The sequence below is a fragment of the Topomyia yanbarensis genome, chromosome 2 (assembly GCF_030247195.1).
Source record: "Topomyia yanbarensis strain Yona2022 chromosome 2, ASM3024719v1, whole genome shotgun sequence".
Taxonomy (NCBI): domain Eukaryota; kingdom Metazoa; phylum Arthropoda; class Insecta; order Diptera; family Culicidae; genus Topomyia; species Topomyia yanbarensis.
Window position 1 is genome coordinate 424,570,884 of NC_080671.1, and position 27,906 is coordinate 424,598,789.

At 41.2% G+C, this 27,906-nt stretch overlaps 2 protein-coding genes across 3 annotated transcripts in view; both read left to right on the forward strand.

Moving 5' to 3' along the window:
- LOC131685294 (actin-binding Rho-activating protein) overlaps positions 1-19,718 on the forward strand; it is a 44,077-nt gene extending 24,359 nt beyond the window's left edge. The window contains exons 1-4 of one of the 2 annotated variants that reach the window (XM_058968916.1): positions 1,978-2,120; positions 17,258-17,400; positions 18,063-18,222; positions 18,319-19,718. In XM_058968916.1, coding sequence (XP_058824899.1) covers positions 2,100-2,120; positions 17,258-17,400; positions 18,063-18,222; positions 18,319-18,540 — 546 coding nt within the window. In that variant the 5' untranslated portion in view covers positions 1,978-2,099 and the 3' untranslated portion in view covers positions 18,541-19,718. Of the gene's footprint in view, positions 1-1,977; positions 2,121-17,257; positions 17,401-18,062; positions 18,223-18,318 lie in introns of those variants that run through there. The other variant, XM_058968915.1, reaches the window with a different exon arrangement.
- LOC131685290 (trichohyalin-like) lies at positions 14,534-17,231 on the forward strand. The gene has a single exon (XM_058968904.1). It carries the CDS (start codon positions 15,715-15,717, stop codon positions 17,209-17,211), a length of 1,497 nt encoding a protein of 498 aa, XP_058824887.1. The 5' UTR covers positions 14,534-15,714; the 3' UTR covers positions 17,212-17,231.
- Positions 19,719-27,906: the final 8,188 nt, after the last annotated feature.

Below are 27,906 nucleotides of genomic sequence, written 5' to 3' on the forward strand. Positions count from 1 at the left end.
CGGATTGACGATGGCTCAACAAAAACGGAGGCATAACTTCTGTTCATAAACAAACGTTTAATAAAGCGTGATGTCTCACAAGAAAAGGACTTCATTTTAAACTGATGAATACAAATTTTGTCTCCGACGCTAGCTTAGTACTGTTACTAAGCTAGTGTCGGATTCTGTTGAGACGAAGTCGAATCGCAAATTCCATAACTAATTTAGTACCAGGTTTTATGTCCTGGGGTTTAACTCATTTTTCTCCTTAGTGCCGGAAAATGTTGGAGAAATAGTGGTAGCTTGGCACAAGCAGAAAAGTTCATTATGACGAACAACATGCAAAACGACGTCAATTATGATAACATCAGAATTAAGGTTCCCTTGTATATGGACGATGATAAGTGGGATGTTCGTATACACGACCTAGCACAGGCACTAAGCCACTATACATTAAACAAATTATTTCGAAATGCGAAGAAGTGAATTTCCCGGTATTTTCAACTGCGTTCAAGTTGTGAGAATCCTTCTTATTTGACTATCCAATGCAATTCACCTAGTAAGTGGTGCAACCTACAATAAAACAACGTTTGTCACATATCCGGGCAGATCTCTATATGCTAGCTCTGTATCCAGGTGGCCCACAACCGAAAAAATCTGCGCCGAAGCAGCTACGAGTTACTAACAAGTCGCCACCGACACGTGGTACTACAACATAATCGATTAATTAACAAATAACGAATTCGTTTTAAACCACGAACCGAACTGCTAGCATCAACAAGGTAATAACGATTGCATTTAGTATCTCCAAATCAACATCCATTACCGCCAGCAAAGAAGCAAATGCTGATGAAGATGAACGACGGGCAGCAGTAATTAATGTGTAATTTGCAAACCGCGCAAGTTAAAGTCGTCTGACTCCGGCGCTAACGCATTATCTTATGCTAAAGTCCAGTGCTGGATACGTGTAGCGATCACTAATAATATTCCTTATTCCCAGTGTGTGAAAGAGGTAGAAATAAATTTAGGGTCTTTCAGGGGGAGGAAGACGGGGTTTTCCTGCAAAAGGTTACCACTTGGAGGCAGACATTTAAATTGTTCATTTGGACGGTTTCAATACTCACACTACTCATGCGCAGTGACAGTCTGTATCCAGAGTTATGCTGCAGCATAGGGTAATGCGGTAGCGCTGAAGTCATTATTAATGCTAGGTTCGAATTCCAGTCTGGTGAGCTTCAATACTTCACTATTCGATCTGTTTCCCCGTTACCTCTGCATTCTTTTGCGATAGTGAAAACATCGTTGTGTTAGTTGAGTACTGATTCAATCTAAGTTGCTGAATTTCAAATCGTTACAGAATCAATAGAACCATTAGAAAATCGGTAACCTTGAACGAATTCAGTATAGATTCCAGTTCAAATGCAGCAAAGGATTAAGTCGGAGTCAGTCGTTGGATTTGAGCTGTAATAAATTCAGAATTCCGGATGGATTGATCAGGTGAAAGCCCATGATTGAGGTGAACCGGACCCTAAAAGGGTTCGTACAATTTCGAGAATAGCTATGAAAAGCTATTTAATCGAAAAGCTTGGATGTATCCCTGCGAGGTAATTCAATAACTTGGCTAATTATGATTTTTGTTGAATCAATGACCGGCGTATGACAAAAGAGAAAACTTGGACTGACACCAATGGATTTCGAAGAAATGTTCCAGCACACAACCGTTCATGATTGAATAACACCTGAAACGTTAACACAAATCGCAACAAAGCCAATCAGAACTAATCCGACGTATAGATGACCCGTGCAACACGCCACGCTACAAGCAAACACATACCAAACTTCGTACGCAACCTGGCACCACCGTCACGCGTCATCATAAAGTCGCAACCCACTCACGGCGGAAACAAAGCAAGCGGTTGGCGTTTCTTCGTGACACGTAAACAAACCGCCAGTAAATCAACAGAAGGGCGAATCGTGACCGCCATCAGCATCAATCTCCATGTTGACCAGTTTCAGTTTCCCATCGGTCACCCGCGTAGACGGAAGTTCGGAGCGGAACCAAAGCTGTTATAACTGCTCGATACAAGTGCCATAATTAGCGATACAAGCGAACGCAACTCATGCCAAATACGGAGACATCGGTAAGTGTTTGGGCATTAATTATATTTTAATAAATGTCGGAATTTCATGTTTCGTCCACCGAAAACTACGTCAGAAGAGGCGAGTTAGTTAATTAGATCTTCATCTACCCTGGCTTCGTTCGCAATGGCGGTTTGAATGCGCCTAATTAGGCGATCGGTTCGCTCGTCAATCGTGGCGTGAACAAATCAGTGAAGGGAAAAGTCTAAAGTCAACCCGAACATTGTTGAGGAAGGAAAAACAAAAGGTGGAGAATGGTGTGTTATTCGGAATTGTTATTTCTGCGGCCAACGATGTGAAATAGCGTGACAGTGTTCGGAAAGTTCAGGTCGGTGATGCGTTTCTTGTTTTGTTTTGTTTTGCATCGAACCCGTAGGTAATCTATTTTTGCTCGATATTTCTTCTGGTTCACTGAAGTGCGTCACCTTGTTGCCGAATTGCGTGGTGCCCTGGACGGACAGACGGACTTCATTGCACTGTTCAAACAAAATTGAACTGCACCGTACAGAAGTGATCAAAAGTGCAAAGTGCGGGTAATGGGAACTGTATTGTTTAGGCGTTCGCGTGAAAACGATTTCAAGACAATATCATTAGAAAGAAGAAAACAGTTGGATAGCGATATTTGATTGCATGCGGTGCACGAAGAAGCGATTGCAACGGTACACACCATGGCTGCGAAGAATTTGGCGTACCTACATGCTGGCAAGACTGATTAGTCTTTCGTGATCGTGGCATTTGATAAGCATTACGTCAGTCTTCAGCAGCATGCAAAACTTTGTACCAAATTGTGTAAGGGTGAATTGCACTTTGCAGCCATTCATTTCAGCAGTAGAATTTCACTAACAACTAGCCATGTAATTACTCTACAACTTTTTGGTACCGCGAGGCGTATTTTCGATGGCGCGGCGTTAAAGACCTACACCAGTTTAGCTCCTCTCGGTACTTAGCCCTTCAATTGAAATATACGAAAATCACGCTGCAAGTGCCTGACTGGCTGACTGAATGACTAGCTAACTGACTATTTATTCGAGACCGCGAGATCAGCTCGTGGATGGACCATCCAACCGAGCGGCTGGTGCTGGCCTTAGCTTTGGCATCCGTTCAAAATATTCACATTCCAAAGTGGTTATGAGTCGTGCCGGCTAAAATTAGAACCATCTAGAGGAGCTGCGGCAGTTTCGGGAAAAGCAAAACACACCGAAGGCGGAAAACCCGAAGGGTGTACAACAACACGTTGAACTTGAACCTTCGGTCGGTAGGACAGAGCGGGACGCGTGGGTGGGTGGATAGAAAAATTTCTGTCGAAAAATGTTTGGCCATTTTGATATTTTGAAAGGCTATGAATGAAACAAAAAATTTAAATGATTGTGTGATAATTTTTGCGCTAATGTTACAAACTCACGATTTTGATATGGCAGGTCTAATGACCCGTCAACAATGACGGAGCTTTCTGACAACTCAATTCATTTCATTACAATTTCTTAATTTATGGTTTATTATCTCAAAGCAGGCTATGTTATACATCGTACCTAGCCACTAAATGCAAACGGAGGCTTACACGCAAATTGGTTTGCGGAGTGTGATAATGATCTGTAAACAAAGACCACTTTAGGTTTGGGCTGCTGTAATGAATGAAAAAATAACCCAACATCAGCATTGGAAGTTGCGCAGAAAATTCAACAGATAGCGCTAAAGTATGCAATTTAAATTGCGCAGTTTTCAACGGTGTACCACCCCGGTGATTTTGTGACCAGATTACCTAAATTCGCCAACCTGGATGACCTAACCTCGGTCAATCATCATTAGGCTGACATCATAATGGCACATTGCACATCATTCCGATGAGTCGTCGTCGTCGCGGGGCAAAAGTAGGTAAAGTTGAACCATTCGGCTAAGTGCGCGAAAATAGCAGCTTAAAAAACGAAAATCGCAGTACAGCTCTGCATCACGCCTCATCCTCGGTTTCGGCGGGCCGGCGCCCATCAGAAAATATAATGGCAGCCGCGCAGCATGATGAGTGCCAATTATGTCTACTCGACAGGCACAAGGAAAGTTGTGTGTTATCGCATTAGGTTTTTTTTGCGGTCGCACACTTGCTTTGAGCTGTCAGTTGTTTTTAACATTGCTGTTGGCTTTACTAAAAGATTAATAATCAAATCAAGATACATTGTTAATCTCGACATTTTAAATTTCTATTTTTTCACTCACCTGTGGTGTGTTGTTACGGCATCTATTCAAGTGGCGAAACTATCAACAAGCCGTACATATGTTTATGGTTCACCACAACTTAAGAGCTCTTGTGGCCATGATCGCTTACTACCAAACAAGAGAATCGAAAAGCGGGCGGCGCTGTACCTAACTTAGATATTAAATACATTAGTGAGAAACCCAACAAAAATAAAAATCGCCGAGCACGGTCAACATATAACTTAAACTGGCCTCTACAGAGCAGATGACAACTTTGGTTGGTGAATGAGAAAGCATCAATTTGAAATGAAAACGTATGGTTTGGTTATGAAAATCCCGCCAACTTGAAAATGAATGATTAAGGGAGGCTTTGAATTTGAATCATGGTTGGGTTTGATTGAGCTGAAAGTTGGCATTTGAAAATGATAATTTGCACCGCTGGTCCGCAGCATATTCAAGCTTGTTTTTGCCAATAAATTTACCAAGAAACTGATGATCTGGCAAGGAATTTACAATTGTTGACTCAAAATCAAGCTTTCATTGCCATTGTCATTTCTCAGCCTGCACCCTGACAGACGTTTATCCGCCCATCTAAACTCTTTCAAGATGAGGACCTATTAAGCCTAACTGTTCGCATGCGCTAGTCCGTATAGCACACCAGTTTCTTCCACAGGCAGGCGCCGGCTGTTATCCAGTCTCACAAGTTTCAGATACATTACATAGAGAATAGTCGGCGGCAGAAATTTGACAGATAGTAGAGAGATTTTGGTTTGCTAACACGAGACAAGAAATGCAAAATAATTGTGATTAGTATCGTAGTTATGTGCAGAGCCGTAGCGTGCGAATGATCAGCTTGGCCCCCGTCAAGGGCGCCATCCTTGAAGGGGGCGCTAAAATCTTGATCTGCTATGTATAATAACTGAGGTTAAGTAAAAAAATAAATCAAGATAAGTTTCCCATTTCCAGGTATCAACTAAATTATTAGTCGAAAGTAGATTTGGAAATGAGTGTCAAGTGGTGAAAAGAATAAAGAACGTTGCAAACTACAAAGACGAAAGTTGTTACAAACTTTATCGCTCGTTTTAGCAGTTTTATTGCTACACAAATGGGACAGAAATCTTCTCGATTATCACCGAGAAGGTAACCCCATGCCGTACCGTGAAAATATAAGTTCTCCTCGGTGCCGGAGACGTTCCACAATATCACAAAAATTCCGTTGCCCAACGTAGGCCTAACCCGTTCTACACAGAGTTGAGTCTCTGGTTGAAATGATGAGCTAGTTGGAATTTTTGGTGTTTCTGGAAGCGTTGAAAACTAATTTTTGATCTTAACAGTCTAGAACCTGGAGCTGCTTGCTTCGTATTTGTGTTAGCGCTTCCTCGAATTGTTATATTTTCAGCAATGCTTCAAATTCTTTAAACATTTACGCGGGAATGGCAATAGATCATGAGAACTCTCCCAAAAATAAGCACATCCTCACGATTCTCTGCGAACTTGCCACCGGGTCTTATTTCTACTTTAACTAATTTGCTTGTATTTATTGCAAAACATTACGCCCGATACAAACAGCTGCCTGTTTAGCTGTCGAACCATGTTGAATAAGGCGTAATTAGGCAAAGCAGGTCACCTGATGCGGATTTGAAACGACATACAAATTTGTCGTGTCCTGTACGATTGAAACAGCCAACCCCGAGCTTTAGCAGATCCACGAAAACCATCGAATCGGTAATCACAGCGTCGATCTCTACTTTATGAGCGGGTATGTAAGCTAACATGGTGTCACTTATCTGTACTCGCTGTTTTCACCGTAAAAATCTACCAACCAGGTCACAATTCCTAAAAATTGTCACCTATTTATATTGTCATTCTACGTATAACTGTCCCATGTTAATTTTCGCGCATTTTCTGTTTTTTTGTTCATTAAATATTCCCTTTCAACGTATATTTTCAGAAAACACATCCAAATCATATAGTTTGTTCCAAGACTCCGTGTAAAAATACTAAATCTGTTTGTCCCTTTGTTGAAATTCTACGCATAACTATCCCACTAACAAAATAAACAAAAAAGGTTTACAATAAACATAATTAATTTGTGCTTTCTTGAGAAATACATTATACTAGATACTGGGGAGACTGGAAAATTTAGCGGAAAGAGCAAGTTTTTTCCAAAACGAGATAGGTGCCATATTAAAAGGTGCGATCAGTCCTGTCGTACTATCCGTCACCGTTATCGCTTGCAAATACTTATAACACGGCGAAGGAATTTCCGATCTCGGTGAATCATCGGTACCAATGTAGTACCGCGCGGCTGTAGTGACAGCTTTCTAAATCTAACCAGACCCTCATTGAGCCTTCGTGTGCCTTATGAATCGCTTTCTTAGAGGTAAAAAGCTTGGTTTTAAGTCCACAGCTGCAAATTCCTTGTCAGATCATCAGTTTCTGGACAAATTTATCGGCGAGCACACACTTGAATTAGCAGGGTGCCTTGTGCCAGATAAAACTTTTTTCCTAGGGCCTCGTTTTCGACGTGGATGTGTGCAGGATCAATTTTCTGTGCTCGTGTTCCGTCTAACACAATTTATTACTGAAGGTTTCAAAACGATACTTTCTCCACTAACCCGTGTATTTTCCAAAAAAATTCCTCCTGAACATTCCAAATTCGTCTACTAGATTTTCTGCTATATAATAAAATGTCCGGATTCTAAATAAGTCCAACTTGGCTCGGTCGAGAATCAACGTGTCCTTAAGTTGCTCTTAGCTAATTTGGTAACCCTATATTTGTCGACAATGTTGCTAACATTAATCAATGCCGAAACTTTCAACATTTTAATTTTACCAGCAAAGGCACATTGTGTGAAGTTGACCGGAGTAGCTCCCCCACGGATTAGTCATAAAATAAGTAGGAATAAGTGTGACATTTCCATGTACGTACACTAGAGTGCCCAGAAAAAAAATAAATTTTTGAAAACTCACTCGGCCCACCCCTGAGTCGATTCCTAGTCCCACCAGGAGTATTTGCTCCAAATTTGAAGCAAATCCGACAAGTTTAGCTACCGGACCAACGTGCCTGAAGTTTGTATGGGATTTTTCGGCAATTTACATGGAGAAAACCCACTAGCTCGCATTTTCGCCACTAGGTGGCACTGTGTGCATCGTAATATCACAATAATTGAAAATAAGAAAGATAATTTAACTGTCTACAATTTTTTCGAAGACTGCTAATCAATCCGGCGTTGTTAAAAGAAGTTATTAAACTTTTAGCGAAGTGATGTCTGAGTCGGTTTTGCATGGGGCCTAGCAGTGCATAGTTGTGTATCAGTACTCGATTCGCACGAACTAAACATGTTTGTGAAATAATCGTTAGGTTTAGCTCAAGAGTATGTTCAGAAGAATTATAGTACATGATATGAGTTATGTATTGGTTGGAAAGTTTTGGTTCTATCTGTTACCGCATAGAGGGCGCCAAAACACTTTGAGATTTTTCGTTATCATTCTGTTGCAAAGACCAATACCGAATGCATACTTGTCCCATGTTCTATGGGATTCCCTATATACATTAGGGTGGGACAAAAATTAGATTTCTGCTCCGAGCAACTTTTATGTACTATTTGGGTCCTAGAACAACTGTGCAAATTCTTAGCTCGATCCCTGAAACTATATTTTTGCGCCCATTGTTTAAAGTTTACATGGGATTTTGTATGGGAAAATTAACTATCTCAAAATAATTTCTCTAGGAGCCCATTACTCCCTAAAAAACTACAAAGGACAGCCCTATGGGGTTGTACGAATTGCAGACGTAGGACTGCAATACGTGAAATATTACATTACATTTATTACATTTGGATTAATAATTAATCAAACATTTCTTTCTACAGTTCACTTCATGAATCAAACCGTCTTGCTCATCAGGTCATTTTATTTACAATGAGCTATTGAATCCGATTAAAGAAAGAAGACAGAAAACTGCGATTGAAAACCGCACTAATATTTGGAACTGCCTTAAAATTTTAAAAAAATTCTATTGTGTGCGGTAAACAACCAGACCGATGCTTAAAAATCATGTTTTAGACAATACAGTCACAGTTCTTGTATAGGACAAGTTTTATAGATTTATTTTGCCGTTATTGTAATTTTCCCGAAGTACACGTAAATGTACCAAATGCTGTGGTCTTAATCATATTTCGAAGCAAAACATATACAAGAATCGAAAATAGTTTTATGGATTTGCAGCGATTTTTTGAGTAACAGTGTTTCTATTCATAAATAGGCTTTGTAGTACCTATGTATTGGTAGAATCAAAGTGGGATTGGTTGAGTGGAAATGAATCTCGTGGAATCAATAAATTGATGAAACGTCATGATGATGTCATGGAGACGGCAACGCAAAGAAAAACCGAAAGCTTTCGCTTCGCGCTACGAATGCTCAGATTTCTATCATACACGCAAAACTTGGATATACCTACACATTCGCCTCAAACAATAAAGCGAACGGTGTACCGTGCTTTTGAATCAAAAAGCTGTGCCAGTACACGAATGGAAGATATGCACCAAGCAAAATGAGTCAACGCTGGTGATGATGGGTCGTGCGAAAGAGACAACTAGTACCACGACGCTAGCCTCTGCTACACTGGCTGCGGGAGCATGCAGCGCAGTGCTCTGCTCTGCCTGCTGTCCAAGAGGCAACTGAGCTTGCCCGACCAAATCTGCTCTTTAAATAGTCGATGATGACGTCATGCATAGAAGCGTTGCGCGTTAGGTACATAAATCTGTCGTGCCAGACTAGGGAAGCGCAGCTTTCTATGTGCAAATGCGTGGTATTTTAACTATGTTGAACATTATTTAAAATTTTAATGCTATGTTATCAAAAATCTTTGGATTTATCTATTGGAATCTATTCTTAGAAGTATTTCTGAGCGATATGCGCAAAAAAATTTAAAATTTACCGCAAGATGGCTGAATTATAAGCGTTTAAAATTGGATCATATATCTATACTATTTGGCCACTTCGCAAGAAATTTGAGGGATACATTGAGGCTTCTTTAGTACATAATAAGAGAAAGTTTGGATATAATTCGACTGTCAGCAGCAGTGATGCTATGAAAAGTGAAATTTTCATCATTCTTCAGGGTATCAATCGGTTATTGCTTAATAACTTTTTCCACAAACATCAGATCGTTTCGCAGACTTCTGGACTTTGTTTCCTTAACAAATTTTCTATAAAAATCAGACATCTATTTATTTTTAGGAAATAACAGGAGACTCTTGGAAGAATTGTTTTGCAAAAGACGATTTTCCTGTGCGAAATCTCATGTAAACTTTAAATCGTGGGCGCAAAAATATATTTTCGCCGATCGAGCTAAAAATTTGCAGAGTTGTTCTGGGAGCTAAAAAGGACCCAAAAAGTTACTCGGAGCAAAATTTTATTTTTTTTCATATAACCATGTCCCACTTTAGTCTAATATACATGGGACAATTATGCGTATAACGGCAGTATACCTAAACCTATACTTATACCTACACAGTATACAATATTCTGTTCAACGTATCTCGTGATCTTGATCATGTAGAGGGTTACTTTGTTCAGCAAACTTGTTCAGAAGATCAAGAGCTAGCCTATGGAAGATCAAATAGTTTGAAATACAATTCTGCCGCCAGGTGACGCCAGTGAGTATGTTATTTTTTCAGCTTACTGTATCTCAAAATCTAGATTTTTTTTTGGAAAGTCAGTGTCTTCGATGAAATCGCTAAGCAAATCAAAGCCTATGAGGTGGTATAACGAATGTTTCAGAAACCTACCATTAGGTGGCGCTAGTGAGCATGTAGGTTGTTTGACTTAATGTATCTCATTTTCTCAGTCATGTAATTAAAAAACAAAAAAAATCTTCAGAATCAGTTTTTTTTTATTAAAAACATAATTTTTATTCTTCAAAAAACGATCATGAATATTGGCCCTAGTAGCCGTACGACACACCTTAGTCACGATACTCTCACAAGAGCGCTGGACGACACTGAAGTCTTTTGGATACAATTCCGGATCATGGTGCTCAACTGCTTCGTATTCTTGGCCTGCCAATTATTTTTGTACACTAGGGCACTGAGGAAGCCGAAAAATTTTTCAATGGACGGCACTGGGGCAAGTTGGTCGGGTTCCTTTCTTTCGGCACATACGGTATTTTTTTCTGCTCAAGATAATCCAGCGTCTTCTTGGCCTTGTCCGACCAGAAGACGTACTTGCCATCCGCATGATGCTCCTTTAAGAACAGCAGAAGAATTCTCTCAATACACTCCTCCTGGTACACTTGTCGATTGATGAGCAGACCGCTCGGCTTGAACCACGGCTTGGAAATCCTTCTGTCCGATATGGCGATGTACAGCATAACTTTTTTTTCAAATTTATACTTATACATATATTTTTTCGATTACTTTTTTACGGTCACGATCACTTCCATTCGGAACTGTCTACTTTCGATGTTAAGTATCATTGTAGAATTTTACAGCATAAAACAGCACATTTTCTGATAAAATATTTGTGGTGGTTAACCCTAGAAGTAATTATAGAGAATTTAATCTTCAAGAAAATTTAGCTCGAGACTTAATGTTTTCAGCAAAGATTTCGAAAATGCTATTTCAAGCAACTTTGTTGAAGACATTAATAGTTTATATATTCAGAGTATCAAAATATAGTAGACTATATGTAAAAGAAAACCTTTAAAACAAGTCTTTCTGATATTATAGAATTTGATAAATCTCTTCTGCGGTTTACATTGTATTCAAGGTTCTGAAGTTTTCTAAAAAAGTTATATTGAAGAGAACTGGCTTTAAAAATGTTTCCTAAATATTGTTTTATATCTCGATATGCTGCATTCATGTAGCCTTCATGTTTTCAACAATATCGTTAAAAATGATATTATCAACAACTTTGCTGAAGACACCAAGTCACCATTTTTGAAGAGTTAATTTTCCACAATTACTTCTAGGAGAATTAATCACTAGAATTTGTATATCAGAAGATGCGCTGTTTTATGTTGGAAAACTGCTTCGAAGTTGTTAAACCTTCAAAGTTGATGATATTGACTGTTGAAAATGTTTTCGAAAATTTGTCTCACTTTAGAATTTTACATTCTTTGCCTTCTTTGACATATTGTACAAGAAAATAATCTATAGAGATTTTAATATTCTGGTTGTAGATGAAAATCGAAATAGTGAACATGCGCCTTTTGGTTTTCCTCCTATTTTCAGCGTACGCAACTATAGCGCAACTTGATTCTCTAACATGTACACAAGATGCGCATTAGTTGCCCACTCTGTAAATAAGGAAAAAGCTCGACTGTTTTTAATATATTCTTGTTGGATTTATTTCGGCTAAGCAGTCATTCACTATTTTTGAACTTGGTTTTTATTTATCCGACTTTTCGGCACTGAAGATGGCGCTATACAGTGCCGAAACGTCGGATAAATAAAAACCAAGTTCAAAAATAGTGAATGACTGCTTAGCCGAAATAAATCCAACAAGGTTTCAATACTGTTGGCATATTGGTTCTCCTTGTCTGTAGACTGGAATTGAGTTCTATAATATGAGGACACGAATGAACTCATGATGAATGAAGTTCATGTTTGACAATTCTCGGTGGTTTGTTTACTCTGTCAGTTGCGTGAGTGCAAATGCAACGGGTGCTCACCTGTTACATTCTTACTCACGTAACTCCCATGTAAACAAACCACCGAGAATTAGGTTCTTTACAGACACAGTTAACCTCACTTTTCTTGACAGTTCGCTTGTACTGTTTACATGGACTTTGTGGAATTTGTGGACGACTAGATTCGCTCGAAGCAAATCGTAAAGAATTTTTCTAAGTCCATGTAAACAGTACAAGCGAACTGTCAAAAATGAACCCTCAGTTCATTTCTGACGTCATCGTAAAGTATTCAATTGTCAAACGAAGTTCATCCGGCTCATTTTGTGGGGTTATGTCGGTTGGTGTAAAACCTAATGCCATCTGTTAGACTACTTATGTTTCTGAATTTTCAATAATTGATGGAACGCTTATTAAATTTTAGCATTTTCAACAAAAAAATTCATTAACCCACCCCCTCAAGGCAAATTCTTGGTTCCGCCACTGCTTATGTGAGGATTGCATGAGTTCGAATGCAACAGATGAACATCCGTTGCACTCGAACTCACAAAACTGAAGAAGTAAACAAACCGCCGAGAATTAGATTTTTTACTGAGGCAGTTCACCTCACTTTTTATGACAGTTCACTAGTTCTGTTTACATGGAGTTAGAAAAAATTAGTGGACGACTAGATTCGCTCGAAGCAAATCGCAAATAATTTTTCTAAGACCATGTAAACAGTACAAGCGAACTGTCAAAAATGAACATCGAGTTCATTTGTGGCGTCAGTGCAAAGTATTCAATTATCAAACATGAACTTTATTCACCATGAGTTCATTCGTGTCGTCATCTTGTAGATCTCAATGAGCCTTTACCTTGTTGTTGAATGAATGTTGAATTTGACGATACATTTTTATGTTGTTTAATTTAATACTTTACGATTTGCTTCGAGCGAATCTAGTCGTCCACAAATTTTTCTAAGTCCATGTAAACAGTACAATCGAACTGTCAAGAAAAGTGTAGTTAACCGTTTCAGTAAAGAACCTAATTTACACGGAGTTTTTTTTTCGTGAGCGACGTCAATGGCTCCCATGTCTTTCTTCCATTTTTTTAAATACAACAAATGACAGAAAATATTTTGTTGTCATTCATCGTTCAAAGAATTCCGGAAGAAAATATCCGATTCCATATTAAATTTGCAAAAGGGCAAATATGATTTGTAAACAAACTTTTATTTTGATGGTTTCTCTTAATTTACTATAATTTCAGAGCAGAAAACAATTGAAATTACTCCTACGAAGGGTAAAAATTTACATTAACGCATATTTTTCATGAAATTCCACTCTGCAGCAGACTAATGAGCGAAACAAGTTTGTTTACAAAAAACACTTTCGCCCTTTTGACGAATTCATATTGAATTGTATTGAGCTGATGAAAAAACATTTAGAACCTCCTCCGTCTGCGAATCGCAAATCTTGCCAGGAAGCAAAGTCAGCGCAGCGGATTTGATGTAGGTCAGACTGTATCGCTTCCACTCGACGAGCGACTCCGGCGAAAAGAGCGCAGAAAAAACATCAACAAAACAGAACGTGACCTGGTGAACGTCTGTAACGGGGGCCTCAGCCGGCTGGCCATAGAATTTAACGAGCGGCAAATTAGCGCACCGCACGGTACCGTACAGTTTGTTTACACTTTATACATACCATTCGTTCTCTCCTCTCCAAACGGCTGGATTGATGAAGCTGCATACCGAACCGAACCGAACCGAACCGATCGGAATCGGGGCACTGTTCCTCGGCTTTCCTATTCCGCCTGGGGGGAGCAGTTGACCACGCAGCTTCACTTCACAATTCAAGTAGATTCAAGATGGCCAAACGAATTGAATCGATCGCAATCTTCATTCGATTTGAATGCATCTCGAGACGGAAAGAGTAAGCATCAAGTGGTGCGGGTTTTACCCCGGCTTTATCTGCATGTAATAGAACACCCTTGAGCAATGGAATCGAATTTTCACGGGGCCACTGAGAGTGTATGTTTGTTTATACCTACACTTCATCTTGACGATTCGAAAGTTGCTACAAGCGCCAGCTGCTGTCCGCAGATGTGGGAAATTTTTAACTACTTGACGGGTTGATTTTGGAGTACCTACAGGTCACTAGATGAGTGTGGCATAACAACACGTAACATCATCATCGCATCGGAGTGCCACGTGACGTTACATGAACGTCAAATCGGTTATTATTTGTCCGTGTGCGAGACAACCTTTCACCGAATGCAGTAACCTTCCTGGCGGCCCATCAATATCCACCCGTCACGCCTCTCGTTTTTTATGGTTCGCTTTTTCGGAATCAGTAAAACTTTTGATAGTTAGGTTAGGTTTCGGTCATCTTCTGTTTCTTTTCCTTCTCCTCATCCTCCAACGCGCGAGTTTTATGAACTCTGCCTGCAAACGCGTTACGAAATCTAGACGAAGATGCGTCGTGTTCACGCTGAAGTTGATTGGACAGTTGGACGTGAACCGTCAAATCGTGATTGTATCTAGGATTACATGAAAAGATTATCAATAATTAATTTTGCACACCAGGCTCTGCTGTGAGGTGCGATCCAATAATGGTACGCGTGCCCGTCCCGCCGTCGTTCGCGTGATTGTGTGGTGAGTAGTTCATCTCCTCTCAACCGGCCGCTGGGCTTTCTCCCGCAATTACGGTTGTATTTTCCTGTGACCAACTGGGGCTCGTTAGATAATTCCGATTTTTCAGTAGGACAGTCCGCTTACCTAACTCTGGGGCAGATGATAGGGGAAACAACTATTTATCGCTTTTCATTGAAATCATTTTCCTGATCAGTTGGCTGTGGAAAAAAACGCTGTCCGCCTGATTGGACGTTGCCTTTCATCTGTCATCGTTTCGTCTCGGACCGCTTCCTCTTTGGCACTTGTGTGCAACGGTAGCTGTGAAATTCGATTCGAATCGATTTGTTTCTAAGCAATTGCATCATTGGTGAACTGTGCATTCCTTCGAGTCATTTTTCTGTTCAATTTTCTCTCTCATTATCGTTCATCGCCGGGCTGCAGCGACCCAAAAAGAAACCTCCCACGTGCTTGCAGACGTTTAATTGATAATAAAGCCAACAAAGAGACCTATTGCGCCAATGAAAGCACCGCGATCTCACGTTGCACACCGTACGACGATGGTGACGTGACGAGACGAGATCGAGAGATGAAGAAGCGCCATTATGTAAATTTTGACATGAAAGCATCGCCACTTTGTGGGATTCCCACATTCGGCGAGACAGGCTACCTGGCGTGTTCTCACCGTTTTGCAACCTCTCGGGAAGCGAACATGTATCGCATCGGAGTCACGCAGAGCTTTCGCTTTCAAAGCCTACTCACGTCATCGGGGTTTCAAAGAAGAATGCCGCCTACCATGTGGTTTTGAGGTTAGAATCTATATAGGAAATCATTTGTTTATCAATTACAATATGTAGCATGAAGCTATGGTTATTATATTATCCGGCGATTTGACGCTGGTCTGTGTGTTAGCACGAAGAAACACCACTTTAGCATGCAAACTTAAAGATCAATCAAGCGGAACAGTCTGCGCGTTGGATCCATCGGTCATTCAGCCATTTGACCTGACCGACTTAATTATCATGTGTGAATAAAACCCCTGACCGGTGGTAGATCCGCAGTTTGTAGTGATTCGGATGTTCTAGCGCCAACATCAAGTTTGAGTTCTAATCAATTATCGAAGCAGCGAACAAGCAAACCATATTGGTCGTATTGCGACGGACAAAAGATGGGCGGTATCGTATCGCGGATGTTCCGTGGTCATTCGGACGACTGTTGCTTGAAGTGTCAGCGTTCCTGTTGCGTTTGTCTGGATGCAAATCTGGAATATACCCAGCGGCGGCTGTGGCGCCTGGAGGAACGTGATCGGCGCCGAAGTTGGGGACGACCGCTCTATCTAACTGAGGACGATGATGATCTGGAAGACATTCCACTGCAGCCGCGTAGACAGGCAACAATTCGTAGAAATCGTACCCAGCAACAGCCACAGCAGACACAAAATGAACCAGAAGAAGAAGAGGAGCAGCCGCAGCAGCAACCAAGAAGACAGCAGACTACGAGACGCCAGAGTCAACAACAGCAACAACAGCAGGAGGAAGAACCGGAAGAAGAACAACAACAGCAGCAACAACAGCGCAGGCGACCGGCTCAGCAGCGAAGACAGCGCCAACAGCAACAAGAGGAACCCGAAGAGCAGGAAGAGGAACAGCAAACTCAGCCACGCCGACAGCAGCGCACACAGCGTCGGCAGCAACAACAACAACAGGTGGAACAGGAAGAACCCGAGGAGGAAGAAGAGGAACAGCAAACTCAACCACGTCGGCAGCAGCGTACTCAGCGTCGACGACAACAACAACAGCAGCAGCAACAGGAAGAACCCGAAGAGGAGGAAGAGGAACAGCAAACTCAGCCACGCCGGCGAACTCGTCGTCGACAACAACAGCAGAATCAACAGCAGGACGAAGATCAGGATGAAGAAGAACAACAACCCCCACGACGCCAACAGACTCAGCGAAGGACTCGGCGTCGTCAACAGCAGCAAAATGAGGAGGAAGAGCCAGAAGAGGAAGAAGAACAACCTGCACGTAGACGAAACCGTCAACAATCTCGACGGCAACGTAGGCAACGACAGGAAGATGAAGAAGATGAGGATCAGGAGGACGAGGAAGAACAGCCAAGTCGACGTCCCCGACGCCGTCAATCGCAGCGTCGCAGTCAACGTCGAAATCGTGATGAATCAGATGAAGATGATGATGATTTTGATGATGACACAGAAGAAGAGAGCGAACCACGTCGAACGCGTCGACGGGGATCCCAACGCCGACGACGTCGTAATCGTCGTAGCGACGATTCAGATGATGATGTATCCGGCGAGGAAGATCGTCTCGAAAGACGCCGTGCCCGCCGTCGGGAGAAACATATCAAACATAAGCACGAAAAGGAACGATGCCTTCAACCAGATCTATGCCGTCATGGATCTCTTCGCCGCCCCGCTGCTCCTGTTCTACCCCAGCCCCGCGAACAGGAACCTCCGGTGGCTCATGGTCCGAATGTCCGCCGTATGGTCGCTTGCTACGAACTGATGCGTTCGGATATCAGTGAAAGCGATTCCCAGTCCCTGCAAAATCTGCTCTGCAACGTCGATGACCACCCGATGCGGGATTCTGCACGCCGCAAAGAACGTTGCTGTAAAATTTTAATAATATCATTAAATCACAACAAATAGCTGTCAAAATCATTAATAATTCATTTTTTTCTCTTTCTCCTTGCAGGATTCGCCACTGTCGTCCAAGGTTGCCCTATTTAACAAAAACGCCAAAAGCCATATCGCGTCCCAGATAGCAAATCCCTTCTCCGAATCACAGGGTGTTCGCGGAATGCAGAGACTGAAGATCAGCAAAGAGGAGTACGGCAGGTAGGTTTATACTTGGGATCGCGTGCTTCGCCCCACACCATTGAACTGCTGACCAACAAAACTAACCATGTGTATGTGTGTATGTGTGCAAGTTCTTTAACGCCGCTTACTTCTTCTTTATTTTATTATCGCTGCCTTGCTGCGCATAACCAATCAAAAACGAACCTAACGCTTCACTAACCTCGATCGCCGTCCAGTGAAATCGAGTGTGGCTACAAAAACCGGCGCTCGCCCGATGGTCTGGAGCCGCCCCCACCAATCTACCATCAAGTGTGGCCCGCCGACTAACCTCGCTCTGCATTTCACGCTGCAGCACCCTTGCCGGAAGAAGCCAATCTAACACATAATTGCAGGGAAATTCCTACCAATTAATTAACTAACCAAGTCAGTAGGTGAGCAACGCACAATCAGCGAGGAAAATCGAACTCAGAACAACAGTCTTTAGTCGCACTTCTTTTGTAAGAGAACTGTCAAACTAAGCTAGCTAGTCACAGTGTATATCCGTTTTCCTATTTTCAGCGTAGTTTCTAACCACAACAATTTATATATTATTGGAGTAGTTAAGAACATAATCAACAATAAAGTAATCCTAACCAGCACCGCAATAAAACAAATACGTTTTACTACATTTTTTCCCTTACTCTTTCCGAAACTCTTATCAGACCGAAAGCCGGAAGCCTTACTGAGTACCGGGGAAAGAAGGCCAACATTCAGGTGTACCAGGAGATGTTGGAACTCTGCACGGTGATCGATGACGAGGGTCAGCCTATATCGAAGCAGGAACCGGAACTGAAAGTGATCCTATTCGGCGAATTGTTCAATGTAGGTTCCTCATACATTCTTTCAAATGCTATAACAATCATTTCAATTTGTTTACTTACCGGCCATGTTTTTTGTTCTTCGCTCCCCCTCATGCAGATTTACACCCACATCAACGATAAGCTGGTTGGGCTGCTGTTGCGTGCCCGCAAGCACGAGCTGATCCAGTTCGAGGGTGAAGTACTGTTCCAGCGCCGCGATGATAACGTGCCCGTTTTCCTGCTGAAACCGATCAAGGAGATTCGGGGTATTCTCGTTGGAAAGCAGACCGAAATCCGCCGGAGTCTCAGTCCGAATCCGACGCCGACCGGGATGTTGTAAATGTTAGCTCCACTGCGATTATGTACTGTTTTGGGGGCAAGGAGATGCTTTGCTATCTAGAACAAACGAGAGCGGGAATGAATGCGTTTGACGTTTGTTGTTCGTTGATGGGTGACTTGGATCGATCGCGAGAGAGAGTGACTGCGGCGAGTGCGTGAGTGACGTAACGATAAATTTGTACTGAGAACAATGATATGTATATTTCAGTAGTTTTTTGCTCGGGAAGATGGTCACCCGAGAACCAAAAACAGTGGTAATTGGATCAATTGAAAGACAATTTTTTTTCACTATCTTATTTAAACAATTCAAACACTTTCGTTATCACATTTTTTCAAAGCTTATTTCGATATTGGTTTTTGTCCATCGTTACTTTAATTTTCGCAAAGGAAGAAACAGCTAGGCATTGAACTCTTCCAATGAATTCCAGAGTAAAAGATTACTAACATATCTAGTGTTATGAGAACAGAAACAAACAGAACCAAAAATAGTCGATAAGTTTACAACTTTTACAAACCGATAGTGGTGATTAATTGTTTAGGCTTTCTTTCGCTTCTGTGGGATCAACAATATCTTTCGTGCAATAGTTAGTTTTTAATTTGCAATTTTCCGTTTGCCAAGTTCAATATTTCTTTAGATTTTGTCTAGTGCGGTAGTCACAGTATTATATTGTACTTGAACATTAAGCAGATGAGCGCTAAAATGTAAACAAATCGTGAACATGTTGGTATGGTGTGAATGGAAAGCAAAAACCAAACAAAAGAAGAATGGTAAATCATCATTCCTCTGTATCCACAGGCTGTAGCGATGATGAAACCATAGCGTGAAAATAATTGTCGTGGGAAAAAAGTGGTTAAGCAAAATTTGCGGAAAGCTTCCGCTCTTCGGAAAAACACAATCGATATGAATCAAAACAAAAAAAGGAAACATGCGAGAGGAAAAAAGCGGTTCCATTGGATTGGAACTATGCTTTGCGAGCGAAAACAAATTCGATAAAGTGTAGTGCAATCGGAAACTAGGTAAATGAAGACAGGAAAAAAGTATACTAACATGAGTATGTTTATGTTTTGTGTAGGAAATTCTTTGCTAGAGAGAAAAAAATGGTACTGTAATTAGCTCGTTAAGTAGAAGATAATAAAGATACTCTTTGTTTACATTATTACCACCAGCAGGAAGTTTAAGCGGGTGTGTTTACTGATTAAAGAAATTCCTGACTGCTGGTCCTAACTTAATGCCATAATGCCGCTCGTCAGCCTTAGACAAGAAAAAATTTCCCCATCTAGCCAACCCTGAGTCCAAATTTGAACCAAATCGAACAAGCCTAGCTACCAGACCAACGTGGGATTTTTCGATAATTTACGTGGAAGCACCACCAGATGGAACCGCATGCATCAGTTTTTCACTGCTATTAAACTAAGAAAAATAATTTTACTGTCAACAACTTTGTCGAAGACTGCAAATAAATCAATGGAACATTCTAAGAAGTTGTTAAACTCAGTGTTCATGAGCCCAACCCCAACAACGTATGGGCAGGGCCTTGCCACTAACGATTATTTTTTGGTTCATTACCAGGAGGGTGTCACTCCTGTCATTCGCTATGGAGATATACGGACTTTGACAGTAGTCAACATATGATGGGCCTAGCTGCATCTAGGCCCACGTCGCCCGTGCAATAGCATTGGGTTGTTTTGATTTTAACAAAGGCAGATGTTGGCTAGGACAAAATGGCTGCCTAGCAGGGGGCTGTTCATTACGGATTCGCCAGTAAGTAACTCACGGTCCCTCGAAATGTCAAACCCAACCATGACGTTTTGCTTCCGTCAAAAACACGGTCACTCACTTTTTGCCATCATGTTTGCAATGTGGTTGATCATGACAACCGAGATGAAAATATAAACATATATCTTGAGCGTTTTTTCAAAACGTCATATTTGCAATGAGTTACTCTCTTTGTTTACTTTCTCTTTCGATTTTTACGGCGTCACTATAATACTTTTCACTTATTTTACAGTACAGATCGAAAGACGGTGGTTTTAACTAGCATACTATGCAAAGAGTTGAGGGATAAATGTTAAAGTGACCGAATTATTAACAGAAGAGAAAGTAAACAGAGAGTAACTCATTGCAGATATGACGTTTTGAAAAAACGCTCAAGATATATCAGGATACAGTTTTCATATACGGACAAATCTAGAAGTTGTAAGTTAAAATTTGGGTTAAAAGTAGCTTGTTCGTTCGCCGGAGTGGAAATCTGATGATTAAAGCACATCAACGTTGTTTCAGCAGTTACTTCAGCATCTTGGATTTACAATAAAATAAATTTCTTCTGGGCTGCTCCTTTCGATTAGAATGATCATGCATTAGTAGCATTTGTTGGCGGTTGGCGCAGCATACAACACTATGAGAATCACTACCCTTATTTCGAACGAATTTCAGCAGTTGTTTGACCGAAGCATGCCTGTATCATCCGGCACAACACACTATGAAGTATGTGATATAAATTCCTAGAATGACCCGTTTATTTTCGAAACAATTTCATCCAAATCGCACCTGATGATTTGCACCAATGGCAATGCGAAACTATGCACAGACAATAACCAGAAAGGTGACTTTTCCAATGGACGGTCGAAAATAAAATTTAAGCATGATTAGTTCCTTCGTGTATTTATTAATCTACTTTAATTTGTCTTCACAATTTGAGTAAAATTCAAGCTTGGAGCATTCAATGTTCACTATTCCTTTCCATTTTGGAACGACAGAAAGATAAATGCGTTACGCGAACCGTATGGATAACTGATAGAGATAGAAAATTGCTTCGTGGTTCGGACTCGAATGAATAAGCATTAACTACGAAAAATATTACGCAACAGAATAATCATGTTTACACTTAAAATTTTTAGAAAATTATAAAATAGACTAGGCACAACATCCACTGTTGCTGAACCGTTTATATTTTCCATCTGTGGTTCAAATAGACACAATTTCGCACTTGTAAATTGTTGCTCTGTCGGTGTCAGTTTTCTGCGACACGCTAAGAGAAAGTTGGTCGTCAGTAAGTACCCACTGGGATGACTGGACCAACTGTTTGTTCAATTGCGGCGGGCAAACCACCCTTTGCTATTCCAAGTCTGACCCTGATAATGCCACATCGCCAAATACCGTTGGATACGAGGAACCTCCATTCCTACCAATTTTCGGAGTACGATCCCAAGCAACCAGAAGTTCGGATAATACTTAAAAAGTGCACTTTAAAGTTCACATAAAGTTCTTTACGAACTTTCAAGCTGCTTAAGCTTTAATGGGACTTGAAAGCTGCTTAAGCCGCTATTAGAACATAAAACGTATTGCAAAATTACTTAAAACGAGAAGCTTATGCAGCTCCCTTATACGAACTTTTGGTTGCTTGGGATGTGTAGCATCAAGACTGCTTCCTTGGTTAACGGAACGAGAGCGATTGCAACTGTGGTTCCAGCAGAATATCCGGAGTTTTGACAGATTTTTTTTAATTGAGCAATCGCTATTGGGGGGTGTACCTCACTCATGTAGATTTTGTTTTAGGAGACGGAGTTGAGCTGCCAAGTTGAAAAATAATGGTTTATTAAAACAATAGGAAAATACGTGATCACATCAATACCCATAACTCCCGCGGTTTAACTTCATGTTGTGTAAGGAAGCAGAATTTCGGCGTTCAGCTTGAGAGACTCATATTTCGCCATATAAGCACAGCTTTCGAACGTAGTGAGAAAATGCCGAGAGGAATTAACCGTCCATTGAAATCAGGTTCAGCCATGTATCGCCCGTTACCAGCGACTTCAAGTCCAGTCAAAGCGTATCAAACTCTCTCGCGATGGATCTCAAATTGATCTTCATCTGAAGATTGTATACGGCTGCCAAACGTCCTCGGTTAGACCGATTAAGTCCACTAGGCGATTCTTGGCTTCTTCCAGCAGTTGCTCCAGTGAATTCCTCAATTATCGTCGTTGCAGGTTCCTCGTACGAAAAAGACCGAGAGTCCTTACGATGCCGATATCTTCGTTTTTCAGTAACTAGGCAGTTAATTTTGTAAGTTTCAGGTCGTGTTGTTGATTTGGGTAATTACCATTTCTTGTTTATCCGCAATTTTTTTTGTTTTGAATAACACGCGTTACTAAGGCTACCACGGTATCTATATAGAACTTCACCGCGCTGATGACTGTTTGTTTGCACGCGCCATCAAGCGGTGAGAGCGGTCAATTCTGAAGGGACCGAAGGCACTCATTGTAAGAGCATAAAATGTACCACGGATTTTCAAGACGTTCACGTCTTTATTATTTGTCTTTGGTATGGGGGTGAATCAGTAATCGATTCCAACGTAGTTTATTTTTTTGCGAAATATGGGCTGGATTTAGCTGAACAGTTTTTTCGATAGAAGTACATAGTAAATAAGGTCGTTACAAATATTTTTAGAAGGTTGTGCCCAGAACATTTTTTAAAACGCTCTAAAAATGTTTTTTTCCTTTTCCCTACACTGAAAAAAATCCAAACGTTAATTCTATTTGCTTCAAACCGCTTAAAATTCATATGAAGAAGAAATGCTATTGCTATCACGCGCACACATACCTTCTATGTGTCAACTGTATAAACTATGTATGCACACACATAAGTTATATATGCATACTGTTATAGAATGGGGTTTTATGTGCCTAATAGTTATGAAATGTAAATGTAAGATTAATATTTCTTGTAAATACACACATTAGGTTTATGTTCCAGCAAATAGTGTCTATATGCCTCCGTTAATTGCAAAAATCTATGTGTAAAATCAATAGGCATAACGTTTACTTTTTTTTGAGTGTATAGAAAGGCTATGCAATCACTCTGAAAACCCACTTTTTAAGCCAGGCCATTCGACTCAGTTCGTCAAATTCGGCAAATGTCTATATGCGTGAGCATATGATTTTTATGATAAGGTTTAAGAAGTTTCAAAAACTGGCCTGTAGTGATTGGCACTGTGTGGGACTCACGACTCACGTTCGTGCCTAACCACTAAAAACACTCCTTACTCTTTACGCCCTTCATCCCCACAGAACTACGTCAAGGTATTACTTCGTGAGGGTTTCGTTGTACTTTCTTCGCACCTCTTTCTTTTGCTCTATCTTGGAGCCTAACTTGATTCATGAAATGGCTCGACCTTTCAGCTTTGATTTAACTCTCGACTCTCCCTTGCTTTTCTTCTCCATCTATTACGTCGCCGTTTAGCTCTCATCCCCGTGAGCGGCTTAGGTGCTGTTTCTTTGAGCCATTTAGCTCCTGTTTCCGTGAGCCATTCAGCTCCTGGCCTTATCGCGATCTACTTGGATAGTCCCCAACGATTAACTCATCCTACTCCGACCGATAGTTCCCCAACGGAGGAATTTCCCCCGACACCGATACCCGCTTCCTTGAGCCATCTAGCTCCCAGTTTTTTCAAGAACAACTCGGATATTATCCTACTCCGACTGGGAGTTCGCAGTCAGCGGAATTTCTCTCGGTATCGGTGTTTGCTTCGTTTGCCAATTAGGACCCATTTTTGTCACGATTCTGTCGGATAGTTCACGGAGGCGAATCTACCCCACCGTGAATTCCCCGCCGGTTGATTGCTCCCGATATCGATGTTCGTTTCCGTGAGCCATTTAGCTCCTCGCTTCGTCTACTCAGTCTAGTCCGCGGCGGTGGACGTAGCCTACTCAACGAGGCAGCTAGTAGGTGCTGAGGTTCATTCAGCAATTCCGTTAGGAGCGTAGCTTCCGGTTCGCTGGTTCCCCAACGACCCACTGCTAGCTATTTGACGCGGTCTACTCGGCCCAATCCCCGCCGGTGGATCTAGTCCACTCACGAGCTGCCCGGTAGGGTGTCGTGGTCGGTCCGGCGATTCTGGCGATGTCTGACGTCCGGTTCACTGGCGCCCCGACGATCCAAACCCGGTGCTACGTCGCATACTACGCAACTGGTCCCCGGCGGTGGACTTAGTCTACACCGTCGGAGTGTTCCACGGCGGCAGAATTTCTCCCGGAATCCGATTTGTGGTTTCACGACGGTGTTCTAGCGAATGTCGCTACTTTGTTGGTCCCTTCGCCACTTCCTCTGCAACTCGGAGAATATACTCGTAACCAGGCTTGTTATTTGCTCACACAATATTCCACAAAGGGATGATCCATAAATGACGTAGCATTTTTTGAGCGATTTTTAACACCCCCCTCCTCCATCGTAGCATTTCGTCACAAACCTCTAAATACCCCCCTGGTAAGTACGTAGCTTGACTGTAACTCTGCCCCCCTCTTGTTTCGCAAATTTTTTTAAAAATTCTATTCTATTCCCCTTTAAAAAAGCTACGTAGCATGACATGACCACCTACCCCCCCGTCGTCACACATCATCACAAAATACAAAACTCCCCCCTCCCCCATATAATGCTACGTCATTTATGGATGATCCCAAAGAGCGAAATACACCGATGAAAAATAGAGCAGCACAAAAACACTGCGATGTGCAGAACGACCGCACAAAGAGAAACTTGAAAACGAAAAAGAGTAAGATCTGTGCACCAAGAGCTGCACAATTTCGTTCCAAGAGTCACCTTGAAGAGCCACTTTTTTGTGCCTCCCATCACTGGAAAGCAGGTAAGAAGGCGAATCAAACTACAATTCAGATAAAGTTTGATCGGAAGAACGTTTTAAAAATGTTTTTTGGTCGCCTTCTCTACTTACGTGCGCGTGGGACCAAGACACACTAAAGAGCCTCTTTATTTCTACTCTTTGTGGCGTGCAGCCATGGAGTAGAATACACGTGTGGGAGCAACACGCATCGGAGTGATGAGGTTTATTGTGAAAGAGAAGAGCGGTGGTTCGCATGAAAAGTGCAAAGAGCTTTTGTTATTCTTCTCTTTATTTGCTCTGAGTTGCATAACATCCCTGCTCGTAACTACTCTGTTGACAACAGTGTCCCAGATATGCTCGTCGTGGCACATGTCTTCGACGATATTGTTCACTGTCACACCAAGGCATACACCTTCGGACTTCTTCGAATCTAGGGCATTAGAAGACAACGTGTTCCGGTGTCTCTTGCACGTTCACACACTCCGTGCAAAGGGGCGACGAAGCGTGTCCAAACCGATGCAGGTACGGAAGCATCCATACCTGGGCAAAAACTACGTCAAATGGAAGTTCACCTCTTCATGCTTCCCATGTACCCAAGCAAACACATTTGGTATGAGTCGGTGGGTCCACCTTCCTACTTGTCCTACACTTGCTGCCACTAAGCCAACGAGTCCGCTAGGACTGGTCTCCTTGTATTACGTGCATTTCTCCGCTGGTAGCATTCCACGTCCTCAGCCAGGGTGATACAGATTACGCATTAGAGTGACTCGAATATGACATTTTTCAGCACTAAACTATAGTTCAAGCCTTGGTTAACAACTTTGTCGAAGGCGGTAACTAGCTACGAGTTTTCAAAAAATAGTTATAACGATTTTAAAACTTATGGTTCAATCCAAATGCAGAAATTCATTATTTCTTCCAACACTGTCAGTACACCACCGACACCGATATTTTGAACTTAAATAAATGAGAATATAGTCATCTCAGAGACTTGGTACCTTTGCATGAAATGTTCAGAATAAATTGCTGAATAACATAGACGTAGTCAGGAAATAAAAAGAAGAGGGGGGGGGGGGGCTTGTGTACTTTCCAGTTTCCTTTTTAGATAGTTTAGCATAACATAAGGAGCACATCTTCAACGCAGGTTTATATGGCCGAATTAAAAATTAATTTTACGTGTTTGAGTGCTACTATTCAAGGGCTCTACCGCTATCTCATTTAAAATGGTACAACGGTTTATAAATTTTACATATTTACAAACCCTATTTCTTAGCCGTTCAGAGTCAGAATTTTAAAAAATGCATATCCTTAGATTCCTTGAAGTCTTGTTTCTATTGACGTTTTCGTTTGAGAATCTAGGAACGAAACCAGGATAGTTACTTCAAACAAGCGTTTTTTGATAAAATTGAGTTAGGTTCACGCTAAAAGAAGGTGATGTTGGCGAACCAGAAATATACTTCAGGTTAGAACCCAACGCGATTTCCAGACCTGAGTTAGTTTTCGCCTCAAGCAAAACCAACACATAAATTTGTAGGTGTAAATCCTAAATATTGTAAATATTATTTCCCACAACAAAGATTGTAGTATGATTCATATTTGGGTCTATCAATATATTAAGAAAGTTCAGTCGTTGACATTTACAAGGACGTAATGATTCTTTGTCTTATACAAAACAATCTAAAAACTAGGAGTGGGTAATGTCCGGGACATAACCGCGGTGTTGACGTAGGACTAAACTTGGGCATATCATATGACATTCATGGATAATTCGAGCCAATGCACTTTTTGAATGAATGTTTACTGGAAATTTCATGTCGAATGAGATTGCCACATTCACTGATTTTCTAGGACTTGCAAAAACCTACGGGTTCGTAGATTAATTTGATAAACATTTGCTTATATGAATCACTGGTACATGTACAGCAGACTTGACAGGCGCAAACTCAATCCAAGTTATTAAATGGAACTTTCTAATTCAATTCTTTCTCCATTATGTTTTCATCCTAAAAAGAACGGTTTGCAAATAACTATTTTTGGTGATACCAGACGAGAATCCTTTCTAACGATTCGAACCTTGTCCGAATTCGCTTCTGCTGCGTACATACACGAACATTCCCCTTTCGCAGCTCACATCGAATGAGCATTGTATATCGCAATGCGATCTCTTTTATAAACTTCTTAGTGCAGATGGAAGTCCATCCTTTTGTGCGACAAATTGAAATATTTTCATCATTCTTTTTGGTGTGGTTTTCGCTTAGTAGCAGGGTTGCCACATTCACTAATGTTCTTGAAAGATTTGCAAAAACCACCAATCAAAGCAGGCTAATTAATGCTTTTACAAAATCTATCAAAATTTACGGTAAAATCTACGGAATCTACCACACAATTGTTTTGATTATTTCCCAACGAATCGCGCAAAAATCTGTTTGTTCCGTACAGCACAGCACAAATAATTGACGTTGGAAAACAAATCGGCAACTTCAGCTGCCAAACTTTTCTGACTCAAATTTTTGTAGGTATTTTCATGCTTCCGTCCAATTGGTCAGTTTATTAGTTTTATCGTACATTTTTCGGATATTATTATAGAAAATAACTAACCCGATAAGAGGGAAGTTATTTTCCAAAGCACGAAATGGAAATTTCAATTGTAATTCTTCTGAGAACGATTTTGTGGTCCTAATAAGAACCGTTTGTTGTGAATATTATTTCGCCGTTTCCCGCTCGGCATGATGATTATTCGCTTGGTATGGATAGCG

What these genes read in the sequence shown, in the direction of transcription:
- LOC131685290 (XM_058968904.1), top strand. Translation starts at nt 15,715, where the DNA reads ATGGGCGGTATCGTATCGCGGATGTTCCGTGGTCATTCGGACGACTGT.